This window comes from Drosophila virilis, chromosome 4 (genome assembly GCF_030788295.1).
Source record: "Drosophila virilis strain 15010-1051.87 chromosome 4, Dvir_AGI_RSII-ME, whole genome shotgun sequence".
In the NCBI taxonomy this organism is placed as follows: domain Eukaryota; kingdom Metazoa; phylum Arthropoda; class Insecta; order Diptera; family Drosophilidae; genus Drosophila; species Drosophila virilis.
In genome coordinates this window covers 5979391-5995527 of record NC_091546.1, presented here as the reverse complement: position 1 = coordinate 5995527, position 16137 = coordinate 5979391, and the positions used below count along the sequence as shown (strand labels likewise).

At 37.5% G+C, this 16137-nt stretch overlaps 1 protein-coding gene across 4 annotated transcripts in view; it reads left to right on the top strand.

Moving 5' to 3' along the window:
* Positions 1-11390: 11390 nt before the first annotated feature.
* Positions 11391-16137, top strand: part of LOC6628274 (basic-leucine zipper transcription factor A) — a 22554-nt gene continuing 17807 nt past the window's right edge. For 2 of the 4 annotated variants that reach the window (XM_032438749.2, XM_032438747.2), the window contains exon 1: positions 11396-11576. In XM_032438749.2, the coding sequence (XP_032294640.1) occupies positions 11550-11576 (27 nt within the window). In that variant the 5' untranslated portion in view covers positions 11396-11549. Of the gene's footprint in view, positions 11577-16137 lie in introns of all 4 variants that reach the window. The other 2 variants (XM_070209148.1, XM_032438750.2) reach the window with 2 other exon arrangements.

Here is a 16137-nt window from a genome sequence, read left to right as displayed (position 1 = left end):
CATAAAAATGCAAATAAAATTCAAAAGCTTGGCGCAACAACAAAAATGTATATATATATTAAAGGAGTAGCGCATCAGTCAAGAGCGACAACAAGAGTCGTGGGTTCTATGTGGCCAACTCCCAAAAGTACAGTTACTTGCCAGCAACTGGGCCACTTCAGCGCGAACTACTAAATTAAGGCGCTTGGTAATAAAACAAGCTAAGAAGAGATGATGCCCAAGTAGCTGCAACAACAGCAGCAACAAAGGCAACAAACAATTTTACAACTTGAGGCGCGCGCTAACATAAAAATAAATTTCTTATTTACATAAAGAAACTTTTAGGCAGGCTTACAAAAAAAAAAATAAGTATATATAAAAAATGAAATCAAAATAAAAACCACAAACGGAAATATCCTAAGTGGGGGAGGAGCCAGCAGCAGCAGCAGCAGCAGGCAACGAGGCAACAAACATTAACAGCAACAACTACATTTGCATATTTATTTATTTACATTTTCTTCTTTTTTTTTTTGCTCTATAATTTCCCTGCAGCACGCAGACACACAGCAGATTAACACACGCACGCACAGCCAGACACACACACATTCACACACAACACACAAAGCGTGAGTCGTGGCTGCCAAAAAGTATGCAACAGCTAAGTGACTTTTGTTGTTCGTCGGCTTAGTCAAAAATATTTGTATATGGATAAGTTTTAAGCATGCAATCAAATAAACAGAAAACAGCATAGCAGAGCTAGCAACGAATTGGAAATGCCCTTTCCAGGTTCTATACAGCTGACAAACATTTTATTTATATTTTTGTTATTTATCTAGGTTTTGCAATTTTAAGGAATTCCCGTTTTGCTTCAAAATTGTTGTAAAAAAGATGGGTGTGGAAACCGTTGTCTAATTTTGGGAGTGGGCTGAAGGGGGACTGCGGGTGCTGAAGGCATTTTAAACGGCGGCTGTGGCAGTTCTTGTCGAAGAGATTGATGGCCAAGAAATTTTCGTGTAGTTTCAATCTGTTGCAACAACTATTGCTGAGCCCCGCAATTTGCCTACTGTTATCCAGCTTACTTTCCATAAAGCAGCGGCTACTTTGGCTAAAAAATGTTATTTAAGTTTATTTTTTATTTTTATTTATTTTCTAAATCCAGATTGTCAATATTAAGTTATAGAGAGAAGCCTTATTGTGATGTTCACTGAGTTACAGTATACGCGAATGCCAAACTCCCAAAAATTAGGTATAACAAAAGATCCTAAAAAAGAGTACTATATACACATAGAGGGAATACTAATAAAAGCAGCAAATAGATTGGCAACATGCTGACACAAACACGCCCAAAGAGTGAATAAGTCTGAGGATCTGCTTGAAACTGGGCCAACTTTTCTAGGTAACGGGCATTAAAAGCAACGATGCGTGTATAATGTGAAGAGGGTGTGTTTTGTCTCTGTGAGTGTGTGTGCGCGAGTGTCTGTGTGTATATGTGTGTGTTTTTCCGGCCTATACCGATTCCCTGCACAGCATTTGGCTTTTGCTCTGTTTGCAGTTGGCGGCTGTTGATTTGCTTACATTGCCAGACGCAGCTGCACATTTAGAGGGGCGGGGAGGCGTGGCTGGGCCAGGGACACGCTGTAAAGCAAACGTTTCCTGTTAGTCGCTTTCATTTTGTTGTTGCTGCTGTTGTTGTTTTTTCACAGTCATTTGGGCGCATAACAATCTTTTATTTTTTATTATTATTTTTTTTTTTTTCGTAGTAGTGCCCATAAATATTCAGTCATTGTTTTGGTTTATTATTTTTATGGTTATTGTTTCTGTGAATGCGCAGCCCTGCTCCTGCCCTTCAGCAGAGCTAGTTTGGCTCCTCCCTCGGGGCCTACACAATTTATGTTGATTATTTTTATAGCGCGGTCACTTTGGTGGCCAATCGAGAGTCAGAACAGGATCCATTTAAATATGCCCGGCAATATGTCAATACGTTGTTTGTTGTATTCAGCGCTTAACATGACAAATTGCCACGCCCATGCGGATCAGGAATTTATGCCTTGTACACCATGCGATAGTCACAGAGACCGAAAAAATAAATGGTCAACGACAAATTGACTGACATTTCCAGGCGTATAAACAGGTAGAGTCATGTTTGTTGGCCTGACTATGTTTTTTCTTTTTTTCTGAAACTGCTTCAAACTCTAAATCAATAGTTGCTGATTCAAACCCCTAAAAGTTCGACTCGGCTATTGATGCCGATCAAGAATATATACACTTTATGGGATTGAAAATTCTTCATTTTGATGAATCTTTCAAATTAGAGAGATTAGCTCAAATTTATCAGTAAGTAAAAAAGTAAAGTAAAAGCAGAGAAACCTGTCAACCAATTGCCACAACTTTTAAGAGCTAGACAACCGCAGATATCTTTAGCTTAAGCATCTATTTCGTCGGCAAACACCATTGACATATATAGCGGAAACACTTGTGTGACAGATGTACACAATTTTGAGGTGAAGATTAACTTGCACAGATATTAACACACACACACGCAGACACACACGCACACAGCCACACACACACCGACACACCCACATAATACGCAAACATACTCAAGTCGCACGACTGTCAAGTTTCAGCTAAGCTGTAGCCAACTCCCAACCCAGTTTTCTAGAGCTTTTAACCTTTTTCCGAGTCGCACTTAAACCCGTTGGATCTGTTGTTTGCATTTTGTTCTTTTTCCTCTGCTTTTTTTTTTTGTGCTATTTTAGTATCTGGCTATTAATATTTCTTCCTCTTGTGTTTTTGTTTGCCTAGCTGGCAGCCGCCTTGACGCCCTTGTTACTTGTTATTGTTGCTGGGGTTAGACGTGTGACGGCATCTGGTCGTCCTTGTGCTCGTCCTGGTTGTCCTTCTGGTTGCCTCTGCCATTAATACGCTTAACATGGGTAACATGATAAGCTAACAAGTGTGTTTGTCTAGGCTTTGACTTGATTTTGACGTGCTGTACACCCCAAATTTTATAAGTGTTTATCCTTGACTGAGGCCGCCAGGCCCTGATGCTTAAGGTGTTTGCCCCAATTTAAATCAAAATATTTGCATTTGCGTTTAAATTGCGCTCTTGTTGATTTCTAATTTCCATTTGATAAACATAAAATTAATTGCAGCTCATTAAAAGCAAAAAATTACAAACATTCCATTGCACATGGAAAATCAATTAAAACTGTCGACCGATAACAAAACATTTTCAGCAAACCGCAAATCTCTGCCGCAAAACTCAAACGACAACAAAAACAACACCAAAGCCCAGTCGACTGTAACCCCAAACCCAATGCTGATCCTGTCAATATTAGAATTTTATATATGGCGCATTAAATATTTGTATATAGTTATATTTACAAGCTCCATTCTTGTCGCAAACATCGTGGAAAGGTTTGCAAAGGGGTGGACACTGCGAGAGCTGACTACAATTTCCAGTTGTTTGCCAGTGGGTATATAAATAAGAACACGTGGAGAAAAAACCAAAAACCAAATTTCATAAATATTCAAATGGTTTACAATTTTAACAGAATTTGCCAGCGTATAAGCGATAGCACCAATAACTTATCGACATGTACCTATATCAAGAATAATTGTAATCAACTCGACTGTAGACGCTGCTCTAGAATATATATATATACTCTCCAAGCACAGGGGATGTATACTTCTCTGCGTTGCACATTTTTTACACTTTTATTTTTCTCAGTGTACATACGCATAAATGCAGGTGCACACACATGCACATGACTGTGATATAGGGACCGCACTTATCCACAAACCAGACAACCAAACAAACAAAATACACAACGCGAAGCACACAAAACCAAAACAAATAAGAATACATAAGCCGAACATGTTCGACTTTTGCTTATACCCTATGTTATTACAAGCAAATGATATTGAATGCGCTGCAGTTAGAGCTTAACTCGCTGCTCTATCGAAATGCAAAGCCTATGTAAGCCCAACTGCTTGCACTTACAGGGTATTCGCAACAGAGAAATTTGCATTTGATGTGCATTTTCTTTGCTGCCTCAGGCAAAAAAAAAAAAATAAATAAAAATAAAATAGGGAAAAAGGCAAACGAAACTGAAAGCCAAATAAACTCCTCTTGTGCATAAAATACGAATGCTCGACGTGAGCATGAAAATAGCATTTGTTTGCGTTGCTGGACAACTGCATGGGTTCCACGTGCAGCCGTAAAGCCAACAAGCTGCAATTTCTAAAATTGAGTTAGACTTCTGATACCCTACAAAGGTTGTTTTAGTTGTTAAATAAGTTCAAATATGCTTTTAACTAGCAGCATGCGTAAATATCTCAATTGTGTATTGGGCCAAATTATGTTAGACATAACCAAAGATAGTTTTCTGAAGCGAATTTTCGAATTAAGGTATACCCTTTTTGAAAATAACAAATTAAACCATAAAAAATATTCTATAACAAATTGGTATTTCTTAATGAATTAATTAATTAAACTGTACAAAAATTATTTTGAAAAAAAGCATTTATGCTTTAAAAATCAAATCATACCCTTAATTTCTTAAGGCATTAAATAATAGCCTTTATTGCTTATAAATTAACTATTATATATCTATAAAAATTATAAACTCTAAAAATTATTTTAAAACTATGTTTTTAGGTTCGAATGAATTCAAATATGCCCCATATTTCTTTAAAAAAAAATAATCTAAACTAAAAACTAATTTATAAAATAAAAAATGTGAGAATCAATTTTTCCTTAATAACTCAAAATATTTGAGTTTATTTCTTAAATAATGAGATAATGCTAAAAAAATGAAACTATAAACAAATATTCACAACATAAAAATTATGTTTCTTAATGAATTAAAGCACGCCCTTTATTACGTATTGGAAGTATTTTTAGGTATTTAAAGTTAAACTCAAAAAAAATATTTAAAACAAAATGGATTTATTACAGAACTAAAGTTCTGATATCGCAAAAGGAGCATTTCAAAGTATTAAAAAGATATACTATAGAAAATGGATTCTAAAGGAATAAAAGTGTATAATTAATAATAAAGAACTGTTTTTTATTATAAGAAAATAAAGTTTCACCTTTAAACTATTCAAAAACGAAACTAAAAAAACTATATTTATAAAATGGAGAACCTTTTGTAAATTGCATGTGGCATGAATAGCCTTCGAAATCAGTAATAAATTAGCAAAAGCATAATAATATTTTCATACTTTACAGTCGAATTTGTTACGCTTAGTTAAATAAATAGCCAATAAATATTAACAGTTTAAAAAAAAAAACGAAATATTACTAAAGCGATTATTTATAATTGAAATCTGGCTAAATATCGTCACATTGGCCTACTTGAGCGTATTACGAATCCACAAAAGCAATTTGTATTATGTAAATACAAAAGCTGGCGACAAACATCATCAACTGCATATTAAGTGTGACTCATTTTAAGTACGTATATATATATATATATATATATAAATATATACGTGTGTGTGTGTAATTTTTTGTTCATTAATTTTTATGTTTTTCATAATTACGAAAATTGTTTTCCAATTGATTGAGCGCAAATGCAATGAAATGCAATTCAATCATAAACTCTGCACACATTTGTCTTGCCACGCATTCGTCTTCTCTTTCTAGCTGACAGAGCCTAGCTCTCTCTGTGTCTCTCTCTCTCTCTTTCTGACTGACTCATTTGGCGTAAATAAATTAAACGGACTATGTTCAACTCGCTTACCACTATATCAATAAATTTATGGTAATTTGGCGCTGAACTGAAATGCGTTTCGGCTCGTTCGGGCAGCACAAAATTGAAAATCCCCCTCAATTCGCCAATTTGATGGCGGCCATTTGTGGAATGGCCTCGGCTCGATAAATAAAATGCGTAAATGAAGCGTAAAATCAATGCAAATATTTGGCACAAATTTGTGTTTAAGAATTGAATTTGTTTAAGAGCTCGAATCTATTTGTCTCGCATTCAATTGCGTTTTAATTGTTGCAGTTAGTCTGTGGTTTTTCACCTAATTAAACTTCCATGTTGCATGTCAATTAGGAATGCAACCAACTGCAGTCAAAGATGTGGCAATGACAGATTGCAGCTACCTTTGCACACCAAGCTGCGATTGTGGAAAAGCTGACGCGGTCTATGAACCTGTCAATCGCACGTTTAACACCGTGTTACCAGCTTGGCAAGACGGTAATTAACAAAATAGATTACGCAAAATATAAATACACAGGACGATATTGCAATATGAAAATAACCGAACAAAAATTTAAACAAATCTAGTCGAATATGGAAAATAGATTTAGGGAATTTTTAGTAATTATTATACTTAATATAAAAATAATTAATTACTTCACATTAAATATCTACTCCGAAATCCTTTTAAGATTTTGATTATCCACTTCTAAATCTTCCTTCGCAGCATTAAATATTTTTACCCACACGTAAGAACATTTCCATTTAAAATACTTTCCAATATTTTTATTGAATTTGCATGCTCTTTACCCGTCTGCTTAATGTACAAATCTGCCCCTCCCTGCTCACACCTAGCAAATTAGAAGTTATATATTTTGTGTGTGGCAGCGAAACTTTTGACGAGAAACTGTTGCCCAAATCGGGCGGAGAGAAGAGGTCTGAGAAGAAGTGAGAGCAGCCGCTGACGTCGCCAGCCTGGCCGCATAAATATTTTAGATTTTGTACGAAAAAAAAGGCACTATTCAGAGTGGGGCAGGCGGGGCGGGCAAAAATAGCGGTGGCAGCAACAGCAGCTGCATATTTTGCCAGCCTAACCGGCAAGCTGTTCATCCGGCTGACGCTTGTTGTTAAGGCCTGCAATGCCTGCCACCTGCCCCCTGCCCAAGCCCAGCTAGTTGGCCAACTTGGCATGCGGCAACTGCAATGTTGACGCTGCTGTTGCACAGGCAGGCAGGCACTGCTGGGTGGAAGAGGGTAGCAAAGAGACAGCTACTGCAAAAATATGCAAGCTGCGGGTAGCTGCTTTCGGCCCGTGTCCTTAGCTCGGTTTTATGAACACACAGAGTGGGCCGTCGGGCGTGGCACTTCGTTTGGTTTGGCTATTAATTTGTATGCGCCAAAAGTGCTTAATAAATATTTTAATTAAGAGACAGTTCAGGTCTGGGTCTGCGGCAGGATTAAAGGTTGCAGAAGCCAACAGGAGTATGTGATAATAATAAATTTTCAAAAACTGTGTCAAAGGATATCGTAAGTATACGACAGCTGCTGTAAAATCTTGAAGAGCTGTTTAGATACTTGCTGCCTGAACTTTACCCTGAGACAGTGTCAACTTTGGCAGTGGCAAAAACTTGTGGCCTTTTGGCTAAAAAGCAAATAAACTCATTTGTATAAGGCACACGCATGCAACACACACACGCACACACACACACACACACTCGCACACACTCTTGGCATATGAAAATGTGTTCGGCTGCGGGATTTTTGGCCACACACGCGCTGAGCTAGCCTTGTGGCGACATTTAGCACTTGCCACGCCCCTGGCACGAACCTAGACAAGCAGCCAGGACCCCGACCCCCAAACCTGACCCCGTTCCCGTCCCCATACACAGTCGCAGCTTAGCTCTGACACATTTTACACATAATTTTCAACACCTAAATCCGCAAGTTAGTGCAGCCATCAGATTTTGCACACGTTAACGCAAACATAAAGCGTTGGATTTGTGGCATGTGGCAAGCGGCTATGGGGACTGGGTGGAGGGCGGCTCTCTGCCTTGGAAACTACGACTGCAGACAGCCAACTGGCCATTTGCTCTCATGGTTTTTGTGTGCATTTTAAAACAACCTCAAGGCGTAACGAGTCAGCGTGTGGCAAACAGAATGAGATGCGTAGCTTTCTGCATGTGAAATCAAAAGGCCAAAGGACTTTGAGGGGCCCCATCGCCAAAAGCAAAACTTAAATCTTCGAAACTATCCCAAAGCAAATCATATATTTCGATTCTGCCTGCTTAAAAGCTTCAAATTACATTAACTTTGACATAACATGTCAATAATATGTTTCTTTTTATGTTAAGGTACAGATCTCTTCTATGTAAAGTAGCATAGTTCTATGTAAAGGAAAATGTTAGCATTTATGTAGATACAGAAAATGGGCAAAAAGTGATTTGAATTGAAGAAAATTATTTGGTATATACTTAAATTTATTTATTTATAAATATTTTCAGATAGAAAGCTTAACAGCTCTCTGTTGATCAGCATTTGCAGTATTAAAAAAAACTGAAGCGCTGTACCCAATTTTTTCTAGCCCCTTACCTCACTCATATTTATTCAACTAGCCACACACACTGCCCTGAGCTGCATAATGTTGCATACATCTGTTCAAGTAATTTACATACAAACCCATTCGTCGTGCTTGTTGTTGCTGTTACCCTTGTAATTGTTGACCGTCCATCATATGACGTCGCATGTTTGTTTTAAACAAAAGTTTACATAGCATGCAGACAATATGTGCGAGGGGAGTGGAGAGAGAGAGAGAGAGGGGTAAGCAGTGGCCACCGAATAAGCCAGAGACGTTACCAACTTGAAGCGGAAATTAATAAAAATGTTTGCAGGCAGCCGAGCAGAGAGAGAGAGGGAAAAACTTACATAAAAAATTAATATGCAACATTTTGCTGTGAGTGTTGCCGGTAGACACGTGTCCGTGCGGCATGTGTTGCATATGCAAATGTGATGGTCGAGCTGTTGTACAACAAAAAACAACTCTCTACGCTCACGGGTTGTATATTATATTTCTGTGTGCCGGGCCCTGGGCTGTGTATCTTCAGTGCGTAATCAATTACATTTATAGCCTGGCAGCTGCCATCATCTGGCAGCGCAACATTTGTATAAATTAAGCTTGCCACGAATGCGGCAAATCTGCTGCTCATATTTTTTTTGTATTTGCAACATGCACCTAATCGAGTACGAGTGCGTGTGTGTGTGTGTGTTGTGTCCTGACATATATTTATCATGTGTGCTGCCAATGACAACTGAGAGTAGCCACCCACTCGAGACGCCACTCACCGCTTGCCACAATATTTTGCCAATCAAAGTGGCAGAACCAACACACAACAGTTACCACAAGTAAAAGTACGATAGCCAAGAATATGCTCGACTAGGTGTTGCCCTGTACAAACACGCTGCTTTACACGGCATATCCATATCAATGCGATATTTGTCGCTTTCAAGTCAAATACCAAAATTTCACATGGCGACTTCTTCTGAAGACAAAGCTTTTTGCTCTATTCAACAATATATAAATACTTCATGGTGTCTGTCCATTACACACGTGTTTAAGTTTAATATGCCCATTTTGCCGCTGTTAATGTGTACAGGGTATAATAACATCAGGAGCACAGCCGATGCCAAGTCACGGCCTCCAACAACAAGCTGTAAACAGATAAAGGAGACTCGACCCCGAGACCGAATGCCGATACGGTCACGAAACCAACCCCCGACCCAACATTGTTGCCATAGAGATACAGCCGACCTCTTGGAAATCTGTAGTGGCGGAGGCGGAGGCCAAGAGCGGGGCGGGGCAGGTTGAAAGGCAGGCATTGAGGCAGTCAGCATAAAGATAAAATGCCCAAAGGAATCGCAACAGTTGGTAAAAGTTTTCAATAAGCTTTTCCTTCGGATCGGCAGCTGTTTGGCGAGCGCAACGGAAATGCATAAACATTTATAAGAATATCCCGAACATGTTCAACATAAAATGATGGCATCTCCTTCCTTTGAACATGGCCAAACAAAGTGAATTCAATCAAAACTACTTTGTATATAAAATTCGAAAAATTCATTTCAATGCACAAGATGAGCAAATTCTTGGCATACTGATTTTTGAATATTATGGGAAATTGTTCCATTTACAAAGGAGTTTACAAATTAATAAAAGTGACGAGAACTAAGCTGAAACAGATTTATTTAAATAAATAATTGGCTCAGCTGTTCAATTAAATTGGTTTTATATTTCAATTTTAATTTAATGCTAGTTGAATGGAAATGGTTTGAGCTCATTCTCATTAAACTGAAATGTTTTTGCGATTAATTTAAATATATATTTCATTGCGTTTGGTGTACAAAATAAGCCCTAAACGCACACACACATTCATAATTCAACAAACGCCAAAAAACATTTGTTTAGCTCAAAACACATGTATATAGATATATATATATACAAGAACCTAGATCCGATGCCTATTGCCGCCATAACTCAATGCGAACCTATTGAATCACAACAAATTAACATGCACACGAGTTTATCTCATGTGTGTGTGTGTGGGTGTGTGTGTGTGTGCGGTATTTCCTCCCACTCTATGCCCACAGGGGCACATGTCGCCTGTTAGCGTTACGCCCACTCGCCTGCCCTTGGCTTAGGCCGCAACGAAACGGTCCGGCTGGCATACAAAATAAGCAGAAACAAATTCGATAACAAATGGTTCGGAATTGAAACAACAACAAATACAACATAATATATTTATACGTTGATCTAAAATACCAGAAGAAAAAACAAAATAAAATAAACGAAAACAAAAAAAAAATGAACAAAGGACAGCGCCGATTGTGGAACAAATGACATATTGTCATTGGCAAACAAAGTCAGGGACTAGAAAAAACAGCGCAAAAGCCAAATAGACACAAATACAAACACACAAACAAATACATCTATATCTATATAAGCATATGTGCATATATGTGTTTGTCCGTTAAGTCTGTGATATTTGGTATTTCCTCAACGTAAATATAAAATTTATTATCAAACGAGCCGCATAAATTAGCCAACAAATCAGCAACAGAGCCCTCAACCGAAGATTCCGATGATTACAAATGGATGCGTCTGTGCACAAGAGCATAACATATATGAATAGCTGAGTGAAGAGAGGGTGCGTTGCGTCTGTCTGTGTGTGGCGGGGAATGGGGACAGAATGCCAACGTTTTCTCATGCAGTCTAATAAGTCTATTAAGCTATCAACTTTAATGCTTAAATGCTTTAAATATTTTTATGCAGTTGAGAGAGCTTTTTACGGGGAATTAAAAGTAAAACTGTTTGAAAAAAAGTAATTAAATAAAATTTAGGAACTTTGGTCGGCAAAAGGCCAGAATTCGCTTACATATCTATAAAAAGGATATGAGGACATAATAAAAGGGTTGTCTTTAACATAACATATTATAAGACTGATAAAGGCGTGGCATTAATTTATCGTTAACAATACGGAACGAAGTAGTTGAGTGTGCTCGACCATTATATTCCCTGTACTCATCCGCCAATTTAATATTCCCTTCATATGTTAAAATATAGCTTAAACGTCTATGTTTGTTGTCCAAGCTTCATGGAATTTTAAATCATAAGGCTATATTTCCAAAAAAAAAAAAAAAAAAAAATAAGGACAAATGGGGAGAGAGCCTACATTTCAAATTTCGCATACCTAACTCATAAAATATTTGTATTTTTATATAAAGAGACATTTTTAAACAAATTATTGATTTCTAATTAAATATCCTCCGCCTCGCTACAAACAAAGAGCCAAGCCTCGAGAAAATCTGATGGAATTTGACCGAGTTATAAGTGTGGTAAATATTGACAATTAAGAATATTTGAATTAACCATTTTGAATGAATTTCGACCAAGAAAAATGTTGCCAGATTAAGACACTATTTGATCCAATTTGTAATGAAATTTAATGCACATGAAAGACATTTCTGATTCTTTGGAGTATCAACAGCAAATTCGATATACTTATGGTCATTCTTCGTCTATGCAAACGACTAGCATAGTTGTCTTTCATGTTACTTTGATTTATAGGGATTTGCAATACGTTGCCAACTATTCACATATACTCTTGCATTAAGTAGAGTGTTTCGATTTTACTGATATTGTTGTCATATTTATTTGTGATTGCCATGAATCTACTCTAGACATAGATATATTAAGTACTCCAGATGTTCCTAGTTTTATCTACCTATACAATTATACATGAAGCTTTAGCCAATCTATATCTTATATAAAAGCTTTCAACGCACTTCCAAGCAGCTTTAAGCTATGCTTAGAATTCCCAGTACTCCAAAAGAATGTTAAACCACGAAAAAAAAACAAAAAGAAACCCAAGCTGCATAGCACTCTTTTGGCTTACAACTTCATCGATGCACTCAGCGAAAATAAGCATTAGGTAAGTCCATCTCGGAGGAGCAGCGGCAGCGGCAGCGTCAGCTACTAACCAAAGCCTAAGCGCAACTTATCTCACTTCTTCTCGCTGCTGCACACATTCACATCAAAAATGCATGCAAAAAGTAATAATAATATTCAAGAGAAAAAGCGAAATGGAGAAAAAGAAATTCTGATAAAGCGCGTCGCGTTTCGCGCGGCAGTTTTGCAGCTTTGCAAGTTTTTTGCCTCTAATTTTTTTTATTTTTATTTTTTTTTTGTTTTTGCAGCTGCTGCAGGCCTGTTGACAGCGTTTCCGTTTCCGCTGCTCCGACGGTTGCCGGCTGCCTAGCGCCACCTGGCGTTGGCTGCTGCAGCACGTGATAAAGTTATGACGGAAGGTTGTGCACAGGCTGCGGCTGAGAGCAGGAAGGGGGGTATGTAGCGTGTCTTGTGCTGCAAATAAATTGCATTTGTTTTGGCAGCCGCATTTCATATTTGTGCGGACTTGTTGTTGTTGCCGCTGTCGATGCTTAACCCCACATAGCCGCACGTTTTTATTATGCACAGCTCGCACTTGAGTTGTTGTTGTTGTTGTTGTTGTTGTGGTTGTTGTCGCTACTTTAGCCGAGTTTTTATTTATTTGCGTGTAAACCCAGTCACGTGCTCAGCCAGCGACCAGAGACTTGGGCCGCCTGCAATCAGCGTTTTATTTTGTATGCATCCGCTCAGCCGCACCTCACCAACCCCTTCCCCTCTTCACATTCCACACTCCCCACTTAAGTGCTGCAAGCCCCCCCCCCAAAAGATTTGGAGGGTCGCGCTCATTTGACTTCGCTTTTCCGCAACTACAACAAAACCGCATAATTTTAGTTAAAAGAATTTAGTTCTTTTTGAAATATTTTATTTTTGGACATTTTATGCACGAAAAGGTTTCTGGGTTAATTTGCATTTTTCGCACCTGGACTTTTTCGCTCAGTGTAGCTTTGGGCGGCAACAAAAATTGAATTAACAGCTAAATGAATTGGAATTTATGTGCACGCGTGCAAAAATATTTTGCCTTCATGATTTTCTATAAGCGAACAAATTTCATTTGTACAACCGCATGTGCTGCATGCGAATAGTTGCATGCGCTCCATGCCGCATGTTACCCCGGCAACAGGTGCATATCAACATTTGTCATTCAGCTGATGTCAACTTCATTTATCTAGCATTATTCTTGCTGGCTTTAATCAGCAAATATATACTTGCAATTGTTCTGCACAAATATTTATCCAAAAGTTAGTCTGTGATATATTTAGATTTATTTAGCCCTTGATTAGCTCGTTAGAAAATGCTAAAATGTGTAATTTCATTTATTTGTAGTATATTAAAACCATATTCTTTAGATTTCTCACCGAATGCAATTCCCAGTTGAAATTACGAGAGGAGAGATTTTATTTATCAAATCTCAATCTGAATTTCTTCAACTTTCCTGGCAAATTACATTTTTCTTATACTCTTTTCAAAGTTCATTCAAAAGTAGGGATATGTTCCTGTCAAAGTTCATTCGAGAATACAAGAGAGTCGAGATTATCGAGTACTGTTCATATAAAAGTTAATTTAAGAATTTAGAAATATGCAGATATTTTTTATTATATTCCTGATAAAGTTCATTTGAGTATAAAAACAAGTTAATTTTTCTAATGTTCCTGTCAATGATCTGCTATATTCCTAAAGAAGAAAGATAATTTTCTCATTTTTCTGTCAAAGTTCATTGTAGTTAACAAGAAGATACATTTATTATTCTAATTTTTGTACCTCAAATCTGCTACTCTAATATTATTACTACATGTGCATGTGTTAAATAGTTAACATGCAGATGCCTTAAAAATAACCCATAAATCACGTGCAAGAAGCTTATCAAATTAAACAACAGGTCAATGTGTACGTTAGGTGTTTAACATGAGAAAACGTGCCTTTACAAAGTTTTACAGCCAAAGGGAAATAACTTTTTGAAAAGTTTATAGGAAGTTTATTTTTAAATTTGTGTATAAGCAATTGATAAACCTTCATTGTATGATATTGGCATCATATAAGAGAGTAAGAGTATTCCAGTCGGCAATGCCCGACTAGAGGATACCCTTAGCTACTTCACAGCTGAAAATTATTGGCTTTTGGTTAAGAAATTTCCCTACGGTGTTAACATTCGCATTTGCTTCTAATACAAAATTCCAACACATTCGAGATTTACTTAAAATTCTTCTAATGTGTTGACTAGTTGACTTTTGGTTCAGTGATAATTTCGAATTTAAACGAAATGCAAATTTATGCACATATCAAATTAAAATAAATACTTGAGCGGAACTTTCGGGTGCAGCAACAATCCACACAACAATTAGCCAGCAGTTATCTGTTCATTACACCGAACAGATCCGGACAGATTTCTACAGCTGTCCAGCTGTGCCCGCAATTCCCCTTTAGCCCTAGGTTATATGCATATAAATATTTGGGGGGGAGGCAAGAGTTGGAGCTGCAGGCATTAAAACAAACTAGCACAAAACTCATTTGGCCGACAGGCAGGATGTGCTGGATGTGTGTGTGTAAGTGTGTGAGAGAGTATTCCTGTGTGTGTGAATATTCCTGCGTGTGTTTCAGCATGCTTCAAGTGTTGCAGTTGTGAATCTTGAAAGTTTTCGTGCGGTTTTACAAAAGTTTACGTTGTTGCTGTTGCAATGGTTGTCGTTGTTGTCGTTTTTGTTGGTCATGTTGCCAGGGATTTTTGTTTGTTGTAGATTTTGCATGTGCCAGCGGCAACACACATACAAAGACAGAGAGAGAGAGAGAGAGAGAGAGAGAGAGAGATCCTCACATAGCATGCACGTCCTTGACAGAGACTTGGCCAAAAACTTTATGGTACAACACATCGAAAGCCACTTGCTGCAGGTTGTCGCCAGCTCAATGTGGCTGTTGTTATTGTTGCTCTTGGTGGTTTTCCAGCGCTTTCACAAAATGCCCAGGAAAATAAGTCAAGAGCTCAGCGTGCAAAACTTTCAAAATGATTTCATTAACCAACCGCATGAGAAAATTAGCACCTGCGTTTACTAAGGGCAAAGTGAGGCATATGTGAGCGATGGGGGGAGCGGTGACGAGTTTGACTGGAAGTTTCAAGAAGCAGAAGTGCGAAAACTGCTACCCTTGGGGGCATATTGATATGATTAGTATTTAGTATTAACCTAGCTGTTGGAAAACTTCTGATTGGTTAAATGTTCTTGTTTATTACATGGGTTTTTAGCCCCAGCGGCTAATTGAAAGCAGCTGCTAAAATATATCTCAGGAAATGGAAGTTTCAATTTTGACAGTTCGATAAGCAGTCAGCGGAAATAGTTTAATAAGATAAGAGATGAGATGAGAATTAAAGCCGCAAAATACTCGAGCAAGTCAAATCGAAAGTCGTATTTGATTAAGTACTCTTAAGTTCAGATACCGGAATCAACTGTGACAACATGCTAAAGTGACTGTTAACTCTAACAAGAGGCAGCTGAAAAACCTTTTAAAAAGAATAAACGGACAAGCAACAAAATTAAATGAGCGCATTAGAAAATGGTTAAAGCTTAACATGACTATCAGATCTCGAAAAAACAACAACATATGACAACAGGTTGTAAAAACTGTTATTTTTGAAGGCAAAAAATAATTTTAGAGATGAAAAATATAATTGTCTTAAAAAGGTGGATAGAAAGAATAAAAACCACGCATAAAACCATGTTTAGGTGATTGTTAAAGTTGAATATGATGAAGAGATCACATTAAAACGATTGCGAAAATAAAACTCAGTTTGACAACAGATTAAAGTGGCTGTTAACTTTGACAGCAAGGAAATGGCAACTATTATATTAATACTTTATCAATGAAAAATACAATCAGAGCAAACCATTTGACAAACTGGTTGTTAATGATAACTTTAAAATGTTTGCGACACCAAAACACAGTTTGACATCAGGTTAAAAT